Source organism: Solanum verrucosum, unplaced genomic scaffold (assembly GCF_900185275.1).
Source record: "Solanum verrucosum unplaced genomic scaffold, falcon-dt-bn FXZP01000261.1, whole genome shotgun sequence".
In the NCBI taxonomy this organism is placed as follows: Eukaryota; Viridiplantae; Streptophyta; class Magnoliopsida; order Solanales; family Solanaceae; genus Solanum; species Solanum verrucosum.
This window is the reverse complement of record NW_026019969.1, coordinates 2,110,328-2,134,551: the sequence shown is the minus strand read 5'-3', so window position 1 is coordinate 2,134,551 and position 24,224 is coordinate 2,110,328. Positions and strand designations below refer to the sequence as shown.

The following is a 24,224-nucleotide window of genomic DNA, read 5'->3' as shown; positions in this document are numbered from 1 at the left end:
ATCCTCCCTTGCCACGTAATTAATTTTTCTAGCTGAGAGATTATTTGATACGACGGGGTACATATTATCCCCATGTTCTGCTCAGCTAGTTAAGTGACACGTGGATGTCAGATGAGTTGGCAGTAGTTTAGTTACTATTTGTTTGTTTTTGAATTAATTATACAGTAACCGGAATCATCGAGAGTTTCCTTTTGCCTCTAGATATTTCCATTGCCAGCTGTCTTTTTAACTTTTAATTTTTCTTTTTGTGGTGTGATTTTTATCATTTTAATTTATTTTTTTATATAAATAAACTGGTAGGAAAAGAAAATGAGATTATTTTACATGTTACTCCCTTTGCCAATCTATGTAATTCTTCTCTTTTAGTCTGTATTATAAAAAAAAAAAATCTGTTTAAAATATTTATTTTTAAACTTATCATTTTATCATCAATGAGATAATTAACAGATAACCAAATAAATATCTTTAAACGTCAAGTTTTTCAAAAGAGTAATTTTTTTTCTTGTATTTAACATAAGTATTATTATCTTAAAATCATTTGTATATAATCTAAACAAATACAATATGGAGTGTGGAGTGGGGGGCGGGTTAAAATGAGGTGTGTTGGAGGATGGAGAGAATACGATCAAATATAAAATATCACTTGAGAAACTTGTTTTCCCTAATTCAATAGATAAGTCATTTTCCTCATTTTCACATACTTAGTTTTTTGAAAAATATTTTTCAAATTTTTTTATCAGTCGAACACATAATATCTAGTCAAAAGTGCATCACGTGAATTGAAAAGGGAAAAGTGATATTATACTAATTTTATGAGAAGAGTACAAATAGTTTAGACATGGCTTTTAATGGAGGAACTATAACCAGTTTGATCATCATAATACTTGGACCACAGCATAACTCCTCCATACTTGGCTGAACCCTTTATAGTTGGAAGTACTTGAGAAGTTAAATCACCAACTGGAATAAATCCACTTCCAGCTGCATCAGGAGCAGCAGGCAATCCAAGAAATATTTTCTTTGCAGGAATTAATGAAATCCACTGTTTCCATGAATCTTGAAAACTAGTTACATTTTCTTGATTGTACTGACATGGTGGATTGTTATAAAATTGTACCCAAACATAGTCAAAAACTCCTGTTTTCAAGGCCCCACCAACACAAGCATCAGGAAATGGACACTGTGGGGCTGCAGTTAAGTACACTTTCTTGCTTCCTCTGTTGCTATTATATCTTGCAAGATTCTTAGCAAGATCACCCCAATATGGTCCTTCACCACTCTCTAGATCAAAGTCGATTCCATCCAAAATCGCGTCTCCTAGAGGGCGAGAGGCCGATTTTCCACCTAAAAAGTTGTTCCAGAGATATGCAGCAACTTGATAAGCATCATCAGGGGAGGCAATTGAGTATGCTCCTGCTCCTCCCCCGATCGATAACATGACTTTGATTCCTTTAGATTGACAAAATTTTATATCAGAACTCACGTTTACACATCCATTTGGAGTGTATGGATCACAATGGCCTGCTAGATTGAGCTTCGCATTTCTACCATTTCCAAACGTTGAAAGAAATGCAATGTTCACGAAGTCATAGTTCCCTGTAGCACAAGTCTCAGCTAGTGTCCCTTCATTGCCGTTCTGTCCCCAGTATATAGCAATTCCTCCTGCTTCAGACCTTGACACTAGTGCTAAAATCAACAATATTGGAACATAATGAAGAAAAAATGAAGTCTTGATTGCCATTTTCTAATTGGATTTCAATGTTGTTCTTGTTGGAATAATGCAACAAGTTACATGCTTTTTATAGGGAAAAATGAATGGCTGTGAAAAGTTGTCCTTTGTACTACTTGTAGACAAAATAGAAGCCCTGCCACTCTTTGTGCCTATCTGCGTAGCGTAGCAGTTGTTAATTAAGTTCAATATTTGACTGCTAAACAATAGAAACTTTGAAAGCAAAAATAACCACAGGCTGCCAAAGTTCTCAAATAAAACTTAAGCCAACTCCTCAGATACTTGCAACGTGTCAATCAAGACTTACTGTAGATTTAAGCCGCATCTCGAGTAACCAATGTAATTTCACTTAGCAGAAAGGTATAGAGAGTTTTCTTAAGTTACAACACATACAATTGCTGACGCTCAGCGTGTGACTGTTAGCTTACAAATCCATCCTTCTCATTCTCCTATATGGATGAGTAAGGCTTGGGAGAGAAAATGTGACGCAGAAAAGAATTAAGAAAAAAAATGTAGAAAAGAAAGACTAACAAGATACATGCTTGGCAACAATATCAGAAGGATGCATCTATGCTCAATACCCTCTCATACCTGTAATAAAAATCTATAGCATCCCTCTGAACAAAAATGAAAAAATGGTAGGGATTTCGAAAAAATATATATATTGACCAAATTAGACTATTTAACTTTGGACAGACTATCTGTAGACTAGTGCTACCTCATAAGCCTTGCTGTTGCTGTTGTCGTTGTCGTTGTGTTTGAATTTTCCACATCTTCAGGAGGAGGCTTGACATATTTTCCTAATGCTTTTTGATGAGTTCGATTCTTAATCCTTTTGATTTTATCCTTACTCTGTTGCCTCCTTTTCTCTTTCTCTTTGTTTTTCAAATTTCTTTCTTTCTCATAGATACCTTGCCAGAAAACTTCACCAGTTGACGGCCACAACCACCTCCTTTTTGGACGGTCAGAATCTGCCTCCTCAGCCAGTTCCTCGTCCATGCTCTTAAGAGTGTTAAATTGGAACCATTTCACCCACATTTTGCCTTTACGGCTTTTTAGTTTATGTTGTTCCTCCATCAAGCCTGTCTGTGGGTCCACATACATCATTCTTCTTGCACTATGGTATGCCCAAACATTTACAAGCATCTCAATGACTCTTGAATAACAATGTTTGTCCTGAAAACATGTCAGAAACATTTGATGGGGTTACAAGCTAAGTCCATAACATAGGGGGAATGTGTACCACAAGGGATAATTCCTCCTAATGTCAGTAAGACATGAATTTCAAGATATTCTTTTTAGAGTTCTATTTCAATACTTCTCTAGTTATTAGACATATAGCTCCTCCTTTAGCACTTTCTGCTAGTTGTTTAACAATCAGGTCTCAGAAGCATGAGCTTAGTAAGTAAATTCTTTACCATGTGTGGATGCATGAAGTAAACATCAAAAAGTGCATTTTTTTCACATTTTAATGTTGTGTGCCTCCAAAATTAGCATCAGTACCTTGGTCAAACTAAGATAACAATGGCCACTTCGATGGTGATCTTCGTAAAATTGAGAGTCGAGTGCATCAACAAACATCCTGCAAAGGAAGATGGCATCTTTAAGAGATCGGTCGATGAGAAAAAACAATTCAGGGGTCCAATCTCAGGATTCAACTATGACTTGCAGAGACAAAAAGTGTTCAAACCTTGAAAACAATACAAATTCTACAAAGGACTTGGTAGGCAAAACCCAACTGTGCATGACAGACCATGTGCCATCCACAGGCATGGGAGGAAGAGAGCTCAAATTCTGCTTTAACCCATACATTTTTTGGAGGGCCTCAGAGAAAGCAAACCTTCAATAAATGACATGAAAAACATTAGGTAAAACATCATTAACAGTATCAAATAAAATTTTGTTTTTGAAGCAGGGTGTTGCAATATGGGAAAATAAATTAAATAATGTAGAGAGTCTTACTGGCAATTTCCAGCATTAAGAGCATCACAAAATGACCAGAAATCTTGTTTGAGTGGGTTCCTTGGATCCACATCCATACGAGCCCAAAAATAGAGTGTGTCACCATGCCTTCGCGCTTCAATAGCTTCAAGTAGTGACTTTTCAGCAGTCTTGGACAATGATTGCTGTTTAAGTAATAATGTTAGTGTAAATTGTAAATCAAAATAAAATCCGATAGGGACAGTAATGCATTTGCATTTAATACATAAATGACTTAAATTCAATTGCCAAGCAAGACCAAACGACTAAAAAGATCTACAAAAACAATTCAGTAAGTTGCTCCTTGTTTTGTTCAAGGAAGAAGTGAAGAACCTCTGGCCATTAAAATCTTGACAGGCTTCAGTTGGAGCAGTAAATTTGAGTATCAATTAGCACTCATTTACTTGACAAGTCACACTGGACAATAGTTAGGTAGAGTCAAGATCCAAACTCCTATTTTCTAACACACTAAAATTGTTTTTTCAGTATATTTTAAGATCTATCCACTCTAAATGAAATTTAAGTTAAAGAGATCGGAAGAATATAGGCTCGCCAAAGGATTCCTGGCAGTCACTTATCCACCCAAAAGAGCGAAGGAAAGAGGATATCCAGTTAGAGCTTAATTTGTTTGTTCATGAGCAACAAGGGTAGTGTAATACTTGAGGTAGTATATGCATACTCATGCTACTTTTCCGGTAGTAAAGTATTTTGTTCATTTGCAAGTAATGCTATGTTTTATAGTTATTCATGGCAAGCATTTGCTTATTTCCTGGAAGAGAGACAACAGACAAGGATGACTCAGTATCCAGACAAAAAGCCCACATTAATCAGCACTCCCGTTGAGAGAAATCATGCTTAACACAAGGCATTTGACCCGCGCCTAAGCTAAATTAAGGACAAGAGCCCATACACTACACTCTGTTCAGTGTTCTGTGGATATGCTATCAAATTTTACCACGCTAACAAAAGAACAAGTTGCCTTAAAAAATGAAAGCAGAAACATCCATGAATAATATTTACCTGTCTTGCTGTTGCTCTCCAAGATTGAAACCCTATCCAGGTATTTTTGTGTATCCTATCAATCCTGTTAGCAACAGCGAAAAAAGCTCCATATTCACCAAGAACGTCTCTATAGTAAGGGTTATTTAGAAGTGAAAGCCGAGAAGGAGCATCAATATCATCATGACCGGGTCGTCGCCCTTTGCTGGACTGTAATAAGCCAATTTCAGATACATATCAGACTGATGAATTACATTTTTTTTACTTACCAGCTTCAAAGAGATAATAAATCAACTGTCAAAAGTTTTGGCAGCAAATTCACATCAAAAGATCATAACTGAATACATCTAGATGAAAATAATGGCTAACTTCCACCAATCAGGGATATTACCATGTCATTTTGCAAATTAAGTGATACTTCCTCTCTAGCTCAGGTTGGTATCGAATTTCAATGGAGATATAGTTATGAACTGATAAGCCAAAGAAACAACCCTCACATAGAAAATTGCCAATTCAATTTTTGAAAAGATTTACCACAGAAGAATTGATAAAAGGGAAGGAAAAAGAAAACCACCAGATATATAAAGCAAACTGGTGACAGGCTTTTTTTGATGAAGCAAACCGGTGACAGGCTTTACAAAAATGTAATTTTTTAATGAACATATAAAATCTATTACTAATCTTCGATTCAGTATTCTTTCAGTGGCACAAAATTTCAGGTTTCTTTGCATATGGTCCATTAATAAATAAAAACTAAGGAGAGAACTAATACTTTATCCTACATAACCTGTCAAGCAAGCTATAGAGAAATGTGAAGCAATATTACTCACAAGTCCAAGGCCACGATAAAGTGATGTACTATGCAAGAAGGGCCAGGTCCCTTCTCCAAAATAAGGCTCATAAATGCACAATGGTTGACCAGTTCTTTCAAGCTCCCCTTCATCCCTTTCGTGCAAATCGTTCCTAGACCGATCAGCTCTTTTGGCACTTCTATATACTTCCTCCCATGTTCCCCGAGGTTGATCAGTTCTGCCCTTCAACTGCATCGAATTTAAAATGCAAAATAATAAAGAGTCACATTAATTTCCGAAATTTTCCAGTTACCAAACAACTCCTTTTTCTTTGTTGGTTATAGTAATAACCATTCACAAAGTCAAGCATTTAAGGGAGATCAAACAGAAGAAGTAAAGGAAACAACAGCAAGGCCATGATCAATTACCTCCTCGTCTTCTCTTCGCTTTCTCACATTAGCTATCTCAGTACTTCTGTGATCCTCCCAAATGCTGTACAAAAAGTCCTCATTCTTTTCCACCACAGCTGCAGAACCCTCTCTTTGGGTCGGATTCCATTGCCTTTCAAACTCATTCAAATATTTTGAGGTCTTCAAACTGTTGTTCTGAGAATATTTTGTCTCGATTGCTTCAAAAAGTTGCCATTGCCATTCTGCTTTTGGTTTTTCAGGAATTTCAGTGACAGCCTTGGGATATGCAACTTCGGATGGAAATCCGAGAATGTTCTCCAATAACTGAGCATACCCTTCCACACTTTCTGAAACCATAAGGTTCCTTGCAGCACTTTGTCCAACTGAAGCAGCCTTGCGGGCTAAAAGGGACAGTTCACCATTTGATACTACTTGCAACATGATCTGTGCTAAAACGTTGACATTTTCTTTGGGAAAAAGATAGCCGTTCACCCTATCATCGACCTAATAATAATGTAAAAATAATCAGTCTAGCTTTAAAAGTCAAAAACCATCCCATCATCAAACCTGATAATAGAGTAAAACATGTAGTCCCTTGCTTTAAAATTCGAAAACATATCATTATGCATTCAAGTCAGTGAAGACGTAGTGAGTGTCAATTGTTGCCCGGAAAGCACTGGGTGAGATAAATGACAAAGGATAAGGAGTACAATCTTAGTGCATGAGATATGTTTGACCAAATGATTTGTGCATTCGGTGTGATAAAGACAAATTAAACATAAAAGTTTTGAGTATGGATACAAGAGAAACTAAAGTTAAAACTAGGCCAAAGAAAAGCTATGAGTTTCTTAAAGAATATTATCAAATGCCAACCATTACCAGTCTGCCAAAAGAACAAGTGTGAGCATTTATATAGCTAAATCATTTGTTCCATCCTTGTAGGAACTAAGTTATCAGATTGGTAAGATTTCTTTAGGAGTTTAGGTGATCATCTTCAAACACTTCTCCATGCACGGAATGAATTCTTGTAGTTGAGCTAAGTGTGTCATGATGATGGATGAAATCAAAAATTGATTCACGGAAGTCTCAAAAATAATTTGACAGTGGTAATACATGTTCTCAACCACATTGACAAAGATGCACATGTCAACCTAGGCAAAAATTTGATATCCACGGAACATTTAATGAATTAAGATACCTACATATTTCTTTATCATTGGTAGATCTGGAGCTACTATAGGTTTCCCTAAGTACATTGCCTTTACCAAAGTGTTTGGAAAAGATTGCTCCTCACGGAAAGATGCATATATAACAAGGTCAGCCACACTCAAAGTTTTCTCTGTATCTTCGGCAGGAGCAATGTGCTTCACCATTCCCTCGGGATATCTTAGGTTCCGCGCAATAGCCTATGGAAATCACACTGCCAAGTTACTACAGTACATATGAGAAGAACCAAAAAAAAAAGGGAAATTTTTTAAAGACATTCAAATTGCTAAATTATGCAGACCAAGAGAAGGACACAATTTACACAAGAAAAAGAAAAAAGATCCTTTACCTCCACAGCTACACTGTAGTTGGTATTTGAACCCTCTGTCAGTACAACAATCTTGAAATGGGAATTTGAATTGCCATCATTCGTTAATTCAGGAAAAACAGGTAATAAAGCTTGTAAAACAAGGGCTTGTTCTAGCCAGAGGCCTTTATATAAAAGCTGACTCCCCACAACCACAATAACAAAATCTTCAGGTGCATAGTCCATCTTGGCTCGTAAATTATCATTGGATACAGCCATGAAGGTATCAACTTCCCACGCTTCTTTAGGAGAACCCGGAATGACAAAGTAGTTTCCAGCATCGCACACTGAATAACCTATCTAAATAATGTACAACTCGTAGTCAGCATACAGATAAATACTGATTCCTCACTAACAAGAACTGAGTATGAGAATATGCAAAAGGGAGTATGAATAACTCACCCATTTCATCAGGAGGATAATTTTAACCGTTAATGACGAGAACATACAAATTGTATTTACTTAGAAAAGATGATTGAGCTAGGCAAAATTTAAGGATATCTAGTAACTACCTCCATCATAATTTATGTGACGCTTTTTTCTTTTTATTCAGTCACAAAAAGAATGAGACCTTTCTATGCTTAGTAACAATTTAACTTTAAAATTTCTATTTATCCTTAATGAGATGATTTATAACCATGCCTTGTTTTAGACCACAAGTTCCAAAGGTCTTTCTTTCGCTCTTAATCTTCACATAAATTGGGAGGGAAGGAGTATTATTTTTCTTTTTGATGCCCACACCTCGACTATTTCCCCGTGTTCTTTCTACCATCCACCAACACAAGAACTGGACAACTCTACCCACCAAGTCTTAGGCAGAAAGGACAAAATCACTTTGTGTCTTTTGCTTCCATTGAACTTGAACCCGAGACTTCGTAGTTCTTTCCTCCCACTTCATTGACCATTAGACGATACTCCTAGATGCATGTTACTTCCTTCTTGGGAAGGCAATATAATGCGTTGAGTCTGTGGGATGACCTCGACCAAGACAACTCTATATGAATTACAAAATCCAACACATAAAATGAGTGCAAATCTTGTTTCACCCAAAATTTTCAGTATTTCGACATGCATCGGAACTAGACTCATATCAATACAAAGGAGAGATCTATCTTTGATAAAGAACAGTACCGGAAGGATGTAGTTTGGGAAGACCACAACATTGGCACGACTGAAAACTTTTCTCCAGTTGTCCACAAAATCATTCTGCCCACTTGAAATATATTGCTTCAACCAAGAAGCAAGTGTAAGTTCATTAATAGTCCATACCAGAGGTACATTCTTGAAAGGCTCCTGCATTACACTGTCACAAATATCATTGGAATAGGGCACCAGAAAAAAGAGCGAAGAGAAAGGAAAATGAGGCACGTCAGACTTCTTATCACCATAGTTAAGAAAGTGCAACATAAATACAAATGCTTTGAAAAAGAGATATGCAAGAAATTGGCAATAGTTATTAGAACATGATCATTTTAAGTGACAAAGTTATCTAACAAGACTGTATCTATGCCTATATCACATGTGAGATACATTGACCAAAAGACCAATCTAAAATCAAACCTTCATATGGAAATAAAAAAACTATCAATTCTTCAGAACAAGACATAATAGTTCTTATGTGAATCAAAATGAGGAAGACATAATTGTATATACTAATAAACACCCACACCATTTCCAAAATGCATGGTTGTACAGTCTAGGATCACAGTATAATTAGTAGGATCTAGCCTAAAGCTTGAGAAAATCCAGTCCTAATAAGTAGAAATCCAGATTTTTGTTGTCAAAATAAATTAGAAAATTACACCAGATATGCACCTCACAAACCAAAATCCAGATTAGGTCATTTTCCACCAAAAGAAAAGGGAGTTGAAGATCTTCAGCCCACAAAATCATGGAAACACCCACAATATCACTCCTGAAGACCCCCAACTTGGAAATCATCAGCAATTCCATCAACCAGAACATAAATTAACCTAAATTCATTGTTTTATACTCTTGTGTGTATTTTTGGTAATTTCAAACAATCATGAGTTGAATAAGTTACAAAGATACTATCTGGTACGACAGCAATTTGCATGCTCCGCAAAGAATGAAAGAAGGAAAATCACAAAAGTATCTAACCAACAGGAAATTTAAGAAAGATATTTGAGACAGAAAAGAAAAGAGTGCTTACCAAGACAAGACATTGACAGCTTCAAGAGAGTTCACAAGTAGGCCATCATAGCTACAAAGAGCATGCAAAATAATCAGAAACTGCGTCACTCCAATTGTTATTTTTTGGTAATAGATGGATTCTCAGTGATGAAATATTTTAAATATCTAAGGCACAGGGAACTACAACTCAGCATGCCAAGCACTCTAAATAGATTCCTAATGAAAAGTAGACAAAATTACGTCAGAGAATTTCAAGAAACCTCGTAATGTTATATAAGAAATAGAAAAATGATTCTTGAGCTACGGACAAAAAGTTTTCTTCCATCAGTAATCACCAACATTAATCAAAAGTTATCCAATAATTAGAAAATGGTAAAAAGATACATACTTTAGCCAATCTAAGGAGATCTTTGTATGCCCATCGGTGTTCACGATGATGACTGGAACTCCTATATCTTTCCAAATGGACCTCACTGGACCATCTTCAAGTGAGAGTACCTGCAGAATTTTGGAAGGTCATAAGTTCCCAAAGAAATGACCATCTCTTGTAAGAAGGGGAAACTTTGATTTTTTCTGTAGCTACTGATACTAATATAACCTAGCAGGGAATGGCAGATGTAGAAACCAAGCAACATTCACTCCTTTGTGCTGGATTTTTTAAAGGGAAACTAATCAGTAACTTTTTAGAACATACATTATTGACGTGAACTCATATACAGGTCCTATTGCATTGCATGAAGCATCTTTTACAGTGCCAAACATAAGTTGAACATTTTCAGGCTGCCCATTCTTAAACCACTAAGCTAAGTTGATGTTAGTGAATTATCAGGCATCTTCATACAATAAGCTAAGTTGATGTTAGTGAATTCTGCCAGTCTTTTTATTTCTCAAGTGTTTTAGTGCAGTCTTCTTCAATCCCTTTTTACCAACTCCAGATACTTGATCATCTCTCCAAGTATATACAACAAATCTAATCACTTATTCTTTGATAATTGATTTTGAGTCACATTTCCGATTCCTTTAGATTACAAGATTTAACCTTTTCCCATAAGATTGCATAACCATGTCCCAAACCAGGCCCAAAGATTTCCCTGTGTTATTATCCTTTGCAAGTTAAAAGAAATTTTGATACAAAAAAAATCCTGGAAGTACTCTTCACCAGATTCAACAAATATAGTACTCTGAGTTGAAACATGTCCCATGGATTACCAGTTGTACAGGAAGAATATTATATCCTTACTTAGAAGTCTAAAGCTAGAGGAAGAAAGAATCCAACATCCCTAATTGTATTATCACTACCACTAATCTCGGAGCAAAACATCCACAACCTTGTTTAACTTCATAGAAGTTGGCATTGCCTCCATTTTCATGAGCCTTCAGTAAAAAGTAAAAACCACAAAAGTTACCTCAATTTCATAGCCGATCTCCCGTAATGCAGCTGCAACGTTAACCATCATTATTTGATATGGATCAACCAACAAATTTGCAAATACCTATATGCAGCAAGCAGAATAAATCAGAAAATACTTCAAAGGAACAAAAACATACTTAACCAAGTACACAATAATCAAGATTTACTTCACAGAAGTGAGAATTGAACTGGAACACTGATACTTACCAAAGCCAGCTTAGGTTTTCTATAACCAAATCTAACAACAGTCCTTGAAGCAACAGTTCCATTGGCCTCCACAGCCTCATCATGAAACTTAGCTAGAAGCTTCAAAGGTTCAAACTTGATATCTTCCCCAAAATCCAAACCCCCCAACTCTTTCAATAAAGCCAAATCCCCATACCCCACTTCACTATCTTGAGTTAAATTCCCAGATTTTTCCATCACAGAACCAGGCAAGAGCATCTGGAAGAGAACAACAAAGAAGAAGAACACAGCCACAGTACAAATCCATTGTAAATAATTAATCTTCTTAACAAACAAGAATCTTGCAAATCTCGATCTGACTTGTCTTTGACCAAATACATTCCTCCCAGTTGCTGATGAAGAACGAAGCAAGTTCTGATCTTTCTTCAAAGAAACCCCATTTTCAAGAGACCCCATTTACATCCCGTCAAAAAAATTCACAAAAATATGTACATATACATACAGACCAACTCATACAAGCAAAACAACTAAAAAAAAATATCAAAGAACACAGCTACACCCACTTTACCTAGTAGTGTTCTTGTTTATTTTTAACACTAAAATATTTCTAGTGATGTCAAAATAAAGAATTAGCAGAGTGTTGTTTGTTTTCTACCATTAAAGAAATCAAGAAGATGCTTGTGAGTTTTTTTTTTTCCCTTTTTAAAGAAGCAGCTTCACATTAATTCAATATATAAAAAGATCTGCATATATTAAATTAAATTAAATTATGAATAAGGAAAGTAAGAGAAATACAGCTATTTATTTATGCAAGAAAGAAGATGAACAGAAGAGAAGATAGACCCATGTGGCTGTTCTGCTACCGTGGCATTGTCGTCAAACGTTATATACAATTTTATTTCGTATTTTACATAATTTTGCGAGCTAATATAGTAGCGGATACCGTGAAAAAAATATATGTATGATCAACACAACAAATTATTATGAGTAATTTTTCTAAAATTAAAGTTGATTTTTACATCTATATAACATAGAATAGTGGAAGGTAATTGAAGCTTCAAATGACCCTTTGTATTAGTTTTCATTAAATTAAATTAAAATTAGAGAAAAATTATTTTACTGAAAAGAAAAAAAAAATTAGGACAAAGGGACTGTAATAGATGAGAAATTGAAAAAGTGAAATTGATATGACCTATTTTCTTGCTACATATATGTATATTATTTTAGGAAATAGTAGACTAAAATTGTGACTACTATTAAAGAAAAGATAAATTATTATGGAAATTCTTGAAGATAATTATAAATACCTCTTTTAAAGAAAATGCTATTTTTACATTTTTTTTGTTTTGTAAAGTCCTTAAAATAATGAAACAATGAGGGATGAAAATGACAAAGACATTAATTCTGCGTATCTTAATGATTTTGAAAAAATATATTTTCTAGCTTATTTTTGTGTAAATATGGAATGAAGTTTATGAGATTAAATCTTTAGAATGTGAAAAGTTGACCCCATATGTGTTATTAAATAATTAAATGTTGGAAATGCATTTAAAAAATTGCCCCTTACATTTTATAGACAATATTGGAAAACCAACCTTTTAAGGGGAATAAAAATACCTTAATTTTACTATAGTACTTGAAGTTGAAGGTCCCTCATAAATCCTAATAATGTTTAAACTCAAGTTATCAATATGGTTCGTTATGGTGGAATGGTATGATCCTCTTGATCCTTAATCAGATTTCTCGATTTTAAATTTTAAGAATGACAAAACAAAATTTGAAAGTGTTGCCTACTGCGACACATGATCTAAAGCTTCAATATGAATATCAAATATCGGATGAGAAATTAAAAAAAACACTCAAAGCTTTTATTTTTTAAACTAATAAGCAAGAAATTTGGTATGCTAATAAATAATGAAAAAAATACTAAGGTAGTTAAACTTCACATACTATTTGAATTAAGTAAAATAAATAAATTGTTGGAACTTTTTACTTGATAAGGTAAACAAAGGAAGACGTTAGGTCTGATACCAAATATTAGCTATAATTTCAACCATGAATTTTAAAATACTATTTTTAATGATTAATAGAATCTGGAATATTTTACTGTTAATTTGCATACAATTAAAATAGCACATTTAGTTGGTACAATCAAGATGTTAAATTAAAAGAGTTTTGAAGTGAAAAAATAATCATAATATTGTATGTATATTTATCAATTCGATTTTCTCTTTCAAATTATTAACCAAAAAAACAAAACTTTCTACATCTGATTGGAGTAATCAAATCAAAATTGTCTTGACTAGGTACGAATACACTAACATAAATAAAATATGCAACTTTTTGTTTTTATTTTGGGTAGCTATCATACTAATTGTTAGCATAAAATTATAAAGTAAAATATTGTGATAATTAAAGTGATAAATATTTTTTCATCCATCATAATTAGAGGACTGAAATTCGAGTTCTGAATATGGAGTTATCTTTAGCTTTTAAAATAGAAATTTTTAAATGTAAATTTAAATTAGTCAGGTCTCAAGGCAAATATCAGATAAAAATAAAAAATAAATAGTTATAATTCAGATGTTGTTCATTTCTATTTTGTCAATAATTTAACTAGATATTTTAAATATTGTGAGGTTGATATTTCTCTTTCTTTTATTTATTGAGTACAAAAGTTATCATTTTTGTTAACTCTATTCCCTTTATAACCTTTTCTAAGTGGATACTACTTTCCTTTGGGAATCAAATTACATAATTGCATAAAGTCAAGCTTAATAATCAATAGAATTGCCTCTTTTCTTTTTTTCCGCATGTGTTTAGAGTCTGCGTTAGAGCTTTGATTAAATTAGGATAGTGTACTACAGGGTCCATTTGAGGATATGTGTATGAAGTGTGCATTGGAGCTTTGATTAAATTTGGATCGTGTACTACAGGATCCATTTGAGGATGTGTCTGAAGTCTGCATTGGAGTTCCGACTAAATTTGGGTCGTGCTTTATATGGTCCATTTGAGAATGACACTTCCAACAAGATTTTCTTCATATCTAGAGCTTGAACTTGAAACATTCGAGGGTGACACTCCTAACAAGATTTTCTCTATATCCAGGACTCGAACTCAAAACATCTAATTAAGAGTGAATCAATTCCACTACTGGACCACAATCCATATTGATAATAGAGTGAACTCATAAAATATATATAATAAAGAGAAACTTCACATTACATTTGTTCAGAGTATCATGATTATCTTGAAAGTCACTAGTGGCCATATATATATGCTTGATTACCGTCTTTTTCTCTTGGCTGTATTGCAAGTAAAAAAAAAGGACCAGTAGGAAAAATGGGCTCCTCATTTCAACTCAAAATACACCTTTTCATCTTTAAATATTAAATTTATTTGTTAATTTCAATTGAATATTGTCCAAACTCCTAAATTAATTAGCAATTGACCAATTGAGTTAGTTGACTAAGAATCTAACAAGGAGACGTATACAGTTTTAAATAATAGTAATTAATACGTATATACGACTCTAGCAAATAATCTAGATAATTCTCTTAGATGATGATCAATATAATAGTGTATTTAACCAAGTTTTTGAAACGCTAAAAGCATTATTTTTTTTTTAAAAAAATACTTAGAAAATTGACGTATTTGATAAAAAAATTCAATCAGAACAAAAAGTTGAAAAAAGTAATTGCTCCCTTGAAAACAACTCTTGCAAGATAAGCTGATAGTGTAGCATAAATTATTATCTTAATATTGATAAAAGTTTTTTTTTTTTTTTGAATCAATTAACCAAACACAAAATTATTATTATCCAAAAGTATTTTATTTTATTTTTTAAAAACACTTCTAATAAAGAGTAATTTTTAAAATAAGCAAATAATTTTTGGTAGAAACAAGTAGGTAGGTTGACAAATAAAATATTTGAACAGTGAGGAAAATGACAGCTCATATATAATATGATATATAATCAATCTTCGTGTGAACCGACACTAGTAGTACAAATTGCGTGCATCACAAAAAATCTCTAATATTAATTATCGGACATTGATTGAATAGTGACCGCATTTTGCGAGACATATTAGATACGTATTACTATATGGCTATATCCATTAAAACAACAATAACAACATATTTAGCGTGATTTAATAATGTACACTTTATCTGAAGTTAATATAAATTAATCTATTTTACTAAGAAAAAGTAATATATATGCGATTTTATTTTTATTTTATAAATATAGAGAGCTATTTCTTATAGACTCTCTATATCCACTAGAAACAATTTTAAAATTATTGGTTGGTTGATTGGTTAGTCTTTTGATAAAAGATTATCCAACTTACTCCAATAAATATTTGTAGAGTCGCAGCAACTCTACTATAACAATCAAATAAAGAATTAATTAAAACCCACAGTTATCTTAATGAATCATTTGTTTTATTTAAAAAAATGCATATCATAACGATTTATAGTGTAAATAATTTATACTAACATATTCAATTTTATAAGTGAAAATGTATAATATTTGTGTTAAGTTAAAGTGTAGACAAACTGGTAACAACCAAGCGTTTGTAGTCCAACGGTTAGGATAATTGCCTTCCAAGCAATAGACCCGGGTTCGACTCCCGGCAGACGCATTTTTATTAATTTTTGCAATTTTTTTTTTTTTCCAATCTTTTGTTCATACATAATATGTACCATTTGACATCAATCAATATTTCATTTGAGAAGTTTCAGACTTAGGTCTCCTTCAAATGACAAATTAGATGTCTAAAGAAAGAAAAATATTCTTGATCATTCATTTTAGGTAAACTATTCAAAAAATATATGAAGCTAGTTAATATACGAAAGAGAAAAATCATTACGTTACCACTTTATTTATATGATTGTATTTAACTAAAACACAGACTTTAAAAAAGAAAAACTTTTGCTACCTGAGCGAAAATAATAAATACTCTTCAGAATCTTGTTAATTATAATGAATAATGCTCAAGGAGAAAGGGAAGAAAAAAGAAATCCATGTTTAGGCTTGCAAACCAATATGAGTAATGCACTAGTTCAGTAAAACATATCACTGAAATGATAGCACTCTGAAGCAAATATTACAAAACATTTCATTCAATATTTCATAAAGTTACTGTGTCTTGTACACTGAATAGATACAAATCAATATTGGAGTATAAAAAGGGGAAGAATAGAGCTATTTTTGGAGTCCCTAATACAGACTCATTTTACATGAGAACAAACCAGACATTAGATAAACAATAGCAGAGTTCTCAATAAATCTAAGATGGAATTACAAAATCTATGCATTTAGGAAGGAAAATTCTGGCGTGCTTCGCTTAGCAACCCAGAATATCAACTCAATGAAATGATTGAGATATTGGTAATGCATGTGCACCAGCTGCTAAAACTTCCAATACCTTTAGAGGAAGAGAGAAATTTGGCCTGCTGCTGTTCGAATTACTGCTCTGCTGGTTTGCCAAAAGGACATCGTGAGTTCTTTTTACCGACTTCCTATCTAGTCTAATCTGCCAAGCGGGGATTCAGAGCTAAAATCATCCACCAACCAGAGACCATAATCACGGAAACGTTTTGTCTTCTTCTCAAAACCAACAATATAGTTATTATGAATAATAACATGCATTCCCTTGGTTTCCTTCACCCAAGTCTTGTTTCTAAAGTATAGACCACCCGTTGGGAATCCTGACTGCGGAAGCAGATACATGTCGACCTGCAACAGAGTCGTTTGTATTACACAAACAAGTTAACTGCCTATCCTGATCAAAGGTAACTAAAATAGTATCCAAATGAAAAATGAAATATAAACACTAATCGAAAAAACTTTTTTTTTATTTTTTTTATTTTTAATTTCAAAAAAAAAGTATAGGACAAAAAAGTGCGAAAAACTAAAATAAACATCCCAACAAAAATTGGAAGAGCTGTTGCATATGTCGTGCCCACAAAATAGAAAAAGAAAATGGACAATTGAAAGAGCTATTATCATATCTGTCTTGCTTTATTTAGCTCTTTTTTTTCTTCAAAAAAGCAGACTCTGATAGTGCGTCCAATTGAAGGTTAAAATAGCCATATTTATGTTCCAAGATTGTGATAACTGGATGAGATAAATGCATGTGGACTTTGCATAGGGTAGAGGCCTGACAACTTTCATAATCTGGTCTGAGATATCCCACTTTTATTTGTATATCTATTTTGTGATGCATTGTATCACACTATTACTTTAGCTTTGATTGCATCTGATTCCAGTTTGATTCCGTTGTGAGCTAAATAATCTAACTTATATTTTCACTGAAATGGAGCGCCCTGCAGAAATAACAGAATAGAAAAACCGAGGACTAAGTGATTCCTAGTTTGGCCTAAAACACAATTAAGCTAACCATATTTCATTCTCTTAACCAAACAGAATCTAAATAACCCAAATTGGACAACATTTTGATCCAGTAGTTTAGTTGCATCAGTCTGCCAATAAGTTTAAAGCTAGTTCCATACTTCCATTTCTATCTTTCATTAATCTTGGTATGACTAGCTCACATGATAAAAGGAAATAAGATCACTTATATACTTTTATAGCCAGCGTGCTGATGATCCATAAGCAACGAGTCACTCCTTTTTTACTTCTAAGGCAGTCGAAGGACTCTCGGCTCCTAGGCGAGAGGAAACATCCTCTATCATAGCTTCAAGTTAATTTAGCTGCTCTTCAAAGTAGTGGCATAAGGCTTTGGCACTTCGCTAATTCTCACCACTCACCACATGAAGTCCTCTTGTGGCTATTATAGGTAATAGGCATGAGCATACTAAGGCTCAAAAGGTTCCTGAGAGTTGCGTGCAATTACCAACTACCGATTTGGATCTAAATTACAAGTATGGCCTTAAGAATACTAGAAGTGAGTTTTTTTTTTTTTTTTTTTTGATAACCGAGAAATTCGTCTGTGACCCGCCCTTTGGACCAATCACAGCCTTCTAAACTCGGTGGATAATGGGCCCGCCCCTCTACCCTTCTCCACTTAAATACCGGGCTTCGCTTTGCATGGTGTGGGGCTTGAACCTGCGACCTAAGCCACAAATCCTCCACCTTTTGCCACTTGAGCTAGGCCTTGGGGGCACTAGAAGTGAGCTTTTTGGAAAAGATAGAAAAGCAAAATTGGTGCAGATCATTAAAATAGTAATCGCTTGGTTTTTATGAAGCATTAAAATAGTAATAATTGTGAAATAGCAGCAAGAAAATAGCAGCTTATTTATTTGAGAAATGCTGCCTAACACAATCAATTAATTTGCCTTCAAAACGAGATCCAAGCAACTGCATTGAACAGATTATTTTTCGTACATCAAATTTTCAAATCGCTTCTTCAACCTCAATCACATAAAACTCAGCCTATAAGTATTCAGCCAACAGGGACACACTACAAAGAAAATATGGGGGGTAAATACAAGGGACAAAAGAAGAAAGGGAGGGGTTAAAGCATAAAGGCTGGTTATACCTTCCTAAATCATTGGGCTTCAAAGAATAACAATGCTAATTGAGAAACTAGCTAAGTTTTAAGTTTTCATCATGCTTAATTTTGGATCTGAAACAAGCCTGACATTTTTAACATGTCCTACCGAAACCACTGAATGACCCATGGAAGAACCAACGCCTATAAGTCATGAAGTGAAAAAGCAACAAGGTATTCCAACACAAATGAAGTTTCTTGCAGCAGGTGCTGAGGCATGGAAGTAGAAAATGAAATAAAAAGAAAGCCACACACCTGTTCAACAGTTTTGTTCAATGCCCAGTTGAAAGCAGGCTGGTCATTAGATTTCTTTGCTCTGGACCATGGTTGAATCTGCATTTCCTCAATCCACTTTTTCATAATGAGTTTTGCTCCATTGGTGGGTCGCGCATAGATCATGCAGCTACAGATGTAAGGCCGGCCCTTCTTCCCTGGAGGTGGCAAACCATGAGAGTGATTCAGAGGTTTTACCTGGTGTTCCAAAAGAAAGGAAGAGAGCAGACTTTTCATCACTAACAATCCAATCCACAATGTCAAGATAATAAATATAAATTCATGGAACCAAATAAAATTATCTTAACTACCAGAGAATAACCTATCTTCCAAGTAAAAAAAAAAGAGAGAAGTTAAAACTTAAAAGAAAAAGGAAATAGTAGTTTGCCACAATGCTTAAATCAGATCATTTTAGAGTGAACCAAGAAGATGCAAGTTAAGAACTTCCACCACAATAAATTAAGCCAGTACATTTAATCATGCACCATAACATTCTTAATTTAGCTTCTCAAACAATTCTTTCTCAAAAAAAGAAAAAAACTTTTCTCAAAAAAAACTTCCCAACCATTAGACTTGTCAAAACTATACAAAGAAAAGTTAAAGCATTTGCATCCTCTTCAGCACTCACCGCAGCCATGTCATCCATGAAGTATATATCATGCTTTCCTTCCAAATATGGAAATGGATCCCCTAACCAAACCATATCAACATCATTGTACATGACATTATAACCAAGCTCCAAAATTTGCAGAAGATGCCGAGGCCTTCTGGACGTAAAATTGAAGAATCCCTAAAAGAATTAAACCATCAATGTATTTCAGCAGAAACGAAATAACTAACTCAAGCAAGTACAACATCCCAGAAAGCTTTTGTTCCCTTTTTAATCAAAAGGGTTTCCTCTCTAAATCAAACTACAAGGTTACAATTCAGGATAGTCAAAGATGGATAGTGAAGGATCAACATAAATGCATTCATGATTATTATCGATATTCTGAAGCTTCAATCATCAGCACTCCAATTTTAAGGCATTACTAGCTGAATAATGAAGAATGATAATTGCAAGAATCTTGTCACTCTAAAATACATTCTACCTACAAAACTGCAAGTATCAAAATATGGAGGGGGAAAAGGCATTATGCAGTAACTCTACATGATTTTTTAAATTTATTTTTAAGAAAAGCTAAATAAACGTGATAAATAATGCCAAGCTGCTACAATCAAATTCCAAGTATCTATTTGCACATTCGTTCACAGACAAACATAATAGAACAGAAACTAAAAATTATTCAAACCAATGGAAAAACAGTGGGAAATACAACAAAATCAGCTGTAAATCAATCAATCAACAATGTCCAAACTCAAATTAGTTGAGGTTTGCCAATATGCATCCTCTATATATTCTGCTTAATTTGAGCCCATTCTAATCCAATTCTAAGTAAAGTAGTAAACAATATATTCTTTTGGAGGCTCTCTAAAGCTACAGGTTCTCTAAACACAACAAACCCAAATGTAAATCAATCAACTACCTGCTACTCAAAATGTGTACTCTATTGGGTCCTTCATTACGAATACTGTCAAGTAATTTATTATTATTTTTAGGTATAAGGGGGTTCTTTAAACACAATAAAACCCAAATGCAAAAATCTCCTAAAAAAAGGTACCTGAGATCCAAACTTATGAGCAGCCTGGGATTCCAAAACAGGAGGAATGATCACAGCATGACCAGGCCACCTTTCATTAACCTTAAACAAAGTAGCATAGTCCTCAGCAATGACAAGCACTTTGTCATGATGTTTCTGCCTCACAATACTAATCAACCAGTTATTCAAGAAGGGTAAGTAAGCTTCACTAACAATACAGACTATAAGGGAATTATTCTTGGCCACAAAGGCTGCAGCTTTAGACAAGGAATAGTCACGCCACTTGGATTCAAAAGGACTAGGCTTTGAGGTGTAGGAGAGAAACCCATTTTGAGGAAACTGAATATATGGATAGAAAACTCCGACAATTACCAAAAGAGAAAGAAGGAGCAAAAGGGTTGTGCGACTTTGAAGAAATGAAGTGGATTTTTGGGAAGTTTGAGAAGATGGTGGGGATAATGGATTTGGGTCTGTGAGAGGATTGTGAAGAGGTCTTTGATGTAAAGACGCTGATGACATTGTTGCTAGATTTGGCAAAACTGAATCCAAGAATATGATGAATTGCGAGATACGAGCTAGCAAAAAGGGGAAGTTAGCACTGTCATATTCAATTTCCAAAGAAGGAACTTGGCGAAATTCTATAGATCAGACGCAGATCTCAGAAGGGATTGTTTGAAAACAAATTGCACTATGAACCGGATCCCACACTAGTTGAGTTTAATTTCTTGGTGCTGGCTCAAAGCCTCAAATGAAAAAAAAGATTTGTGTCTTTCCTTGAAAAATATTTTTTTTATTTTCAAGAGTACAAGGGTGTGCCAGTGACGGTGAGTGCTAAAGGAGGAAGAGATAAAAAATAAAAAATAAATATTTTAGAGTTAACTGCGAAAAACCTACTTAAACTATTATATTTTTCATGAATTTCATAATTTAACGATTCATCATTCTATTTATCTACTTAAATGGAATAATTTCTTTTCCTGAAGTTCATCATCAACTATTACAATATGTTGAATCTGCCTATACATGCTTGTTGTCTATTTCCAAAGTAGTGACAATACACATCTATAAAAGAAATAATCGATAGTTAAAATATGAAACTCACAAAAAAATAGAGTAGTTGAGATGGTTTTTTTTTTTTTTTTTTTGCCATTTAACCCAATATTTTATGGAATTCTTGTTTTGTTTGATGGGAAAAGACATAAAATCTCCCTGAACTTATCCGCATAATTTACTTTAGCACTTTAACTATACATGTGTTTAGATACCCCCTTAACATCTTTTAAGTGTTTTTTTTTCAACCCTCCCATCACTAGCCCAGTTGAAGGCTGGGTGTTGTTGAGTCACACACATTTTTATTCGTCCACGTGTATATTAACTAAATTTCTAATTAATTACTTAAATCTCTATAATAATTTTTTTTTTCATCACTAATTGTCTTCCCCAATGTTTGTCACCTTCTCAACAACAACTCTTCTTTTTACGGTGAAATTTTCTTCAACTTTTCTTCTTCCATTATATAATAATTTTCTCTTTATGTAAAAAAAAAACTTCTCCAATTTTCTTTCTTTTCGTAAGAAAATAGGTTTCAATATTCCATTTGTAGACATCAATTTCCACATTAAACCAACAACTCCTACACCCACCATAATTATATCTAAAATTGAGCCAAAAACTAAACCAATCGATGAATTTTACCCCTCAATCTACAAATTATAATTCAAATTTCAATTGCAATTCCAGTTCAGTTTTTAGTTACATCATACCACCTTCCTCGAAAATTAAAATAATTATTTACATAAAAATGTTAATTTATCAATGAATTGGACGAAATCTCCACAATCAATTTTTTGCCAACAATATCTTTGAATTTTTTTTAGTGAAAATCGGGTTCTTTTTTTGATAACTCTTTAAACTCATAGATCTAATGATCTTTTTTGATATCGAAAATGGTGTCAATAAATCAAACACCAAAAATTTTTGCCAGAGAAAAACAGAAAAAAAAGAAATGATTAAAAACAGAAAAGAAAAGGAGAAGAAGAAATGTGGAAAAAGTTACCGTTGGGAGTAAATGAATAAATGTTTACCTTGAACTGAATGAAAAGAATAAAAAAGTGAATGAAAAGAATAAGAAAGAGAAAGAGTCTTGAGAAAAGAAAAAGAAAGGAAGAAGAAGATGCAAAAAAAAAAAAAACTACAGAGAAGAGAAGTTAATTGAAAAATAAAATGTTTAATAATTAGTAAAATAAGTTATTAAATATGTCGTCCAATAAAAAGTTGACATGTGTCAGTTTTTTGGTTTTTTTTCTGTCTCACGCGCTTATAGAAAGTTGGTGATACAATTTTTGCCATGTCACCCTTTAAGGGGTAATTAAATTCACTTCAAATTAAATTAGGGAGGTAAACAAACACCCGTATAGTTAAAGTACTAAAGTAAGTTGTGCAGACAAGTTCAGGAAGAAATTTATGTATTTTCTCTTTGTTTGATACGTTAATCAAATTTTATAGATAAAAGTTTTCAGTTCAATCCTGTCTCGAGGTATTATATAAAAGAGATTAGTTCTATATACACTGATATAAATATATTCTATATTTTCCTCCATCAGTCTGTTTAAACCTTTTGAGAAGAAGTTCAAAATAGTCCCTTATTTTTGAGTTAAGATTGAAAGTCATCTTTGAATTTTCACATGAAACACTTATGGTCCCTCATGTTTGCAATATTGAAAATATTTTGATCCTCTCTCAAATTTTTGCCTATTTTTTTAACTTTGACTTTATCCACAATTTATATATGAAATGTTTAATCGTCTTTTTATATATTTAATAGAAATAATAACTCTAAGCGAGAAAAGGTGAGAAGAAGAATACCTTGTTTTGTTTAGTAGAAATGTTATTGTAGCTAAAATCGAGAGGTTAATCACGTCGATCACCTTGTTCTATTCGATAGAAATATTATTACATCTCAGATGTCAGGGTGTTCTTAGTTTATCTTCAATAATATTTCTACCGAATAGAACAAGGTTTTCTTCTTCTCACCTTCTCTACATGGAGTTATTATTTCTACTAAATATATAAAAAGACGATTGAACATTTCATACATAAAATTATGCACAAAATCAACGTTAAAAAATAGGCAAAACTTTGCGGGAGGACCCAAAGTGCACCAATATTACTAACATGAGGGACTATTAGTACTCTATATGAAAACTGAAGAATGACTTTGAGTCTTAACCTAAATATAAGGGACTATTTTGGGTTTTTTCTCAAACAGTCTTGGCATGCAAAAAGTTTAGTTTTCACATAATCAATATCTCATTTTTACAACAATTACCCGTAGTTATTTTTAGGTGATGTTTACATTACATGTATAATCGGATAGAACTGCAACAAAATAATTACGTCTCAGTTCAAAAGAAATGAAGATCAAATATTTAAATCCTCATTTATTTATTTAAATAAGGGAAAATTACGCGGTTAAACAAACTTATACTACTTAATTACTCATCATAGCTATAATTTGCTATAATTACCACTCACGACTAACATTATACATTAATTACGCGG

General features: G+C 33.5%; 3 protein-coding genes and 1 non-coding gene across 4 annotated transcripts; 1 reads left to right on the top strand and 3 right to left on the bottom strand.

The window, feature by feature from the left end:
- Positions 1-831: 831 nt before the first annotated feature.
- Positions 832-1,742, bottom strand: LOC125815825 (acidic endochitinase-like). Its single transcript, XM_049495381.1, has one exon. It carries the CDS (start codon positions 1,739-1,741, stop codon positions 833-835), a length of 909 nt encoding a protein of 302 aa, XP_049351338.1. The 5' UTR covers position 1,742; the 3' UTR covers position 832.
- Positions 1,743-2,055: 313 nt separating this feature from the next.
- On the bottom strand, positions 2,056-12,043 carry LOC125815221 (uncharacterized). The gene is made up of 14 exons (XM_049494643.1): positions 11,255-12,043; positions 11,043-11,129; positions 10,025-10,134; positions 9,656-9,706; positions 8,614-8,785; positions 7,465-7,782; positions 7,112-7,315; positions 5,928-6,413; positions 5,539-5,748; positions 4,730-4,918; positions 3,692-3,855; positions 3,420-3,569; positions 3,233-3,311; positions 2,056-2,905 (listed from the first exon to the last, which is right to left on the bottom strand). The coding sequence occupies exons 1-14, from the start codon at positions 11,687-11,689 to the stop codon at positions 2,444-2,446; spliced, it is 3,117 nt and encodes a 1,038-aa protein (XP_049350600.1). The 5' UTR covers positions 11,690-12,043; the 3' UTR covers positions 2,056-2,443.
- A 3,761-nt stretch (positions 12,044-15,804) lies between these two features.
- Positions 15,805-15,876, top strand: TRNAG-UCC (transfer RNA glycine (anticodon UCC)). Its single transcript has one exon. It is a non-coding gene; the product is annotated as a tRNA-Gly (tRNA).
- A 463-nt stretch (positions 15,877-16,339) lies between these two features.
- On the bottom strand, positions 16,340-21,404 carry LOC125816196 (UDP-D-xylose:L-fucose alpha-1,3-D-xylosyltransferase MGP4). Its single transcript, XM_049495781.1, has 4 exons — positions 20,685-21,404; positions 19,652-19,813; positions 19,006-19,221; positions 16,340-16,973 (listed from the first exon to the last, which is right to left on the bottom strand). Exons 1-4 carry the CDS (start codon positions 21,180-21,182, stop codon positions 16,761-16,763), a joined length of 1,089 nt encoding a protein of 362 aa, XP_049351738.1. The 5' UTR covers positions 21,183-21,404; the 3' UTR covers positions 16,340-16,760.
- Positions 21,405-24,224: the final 2,820 nt, after the last annotated feature.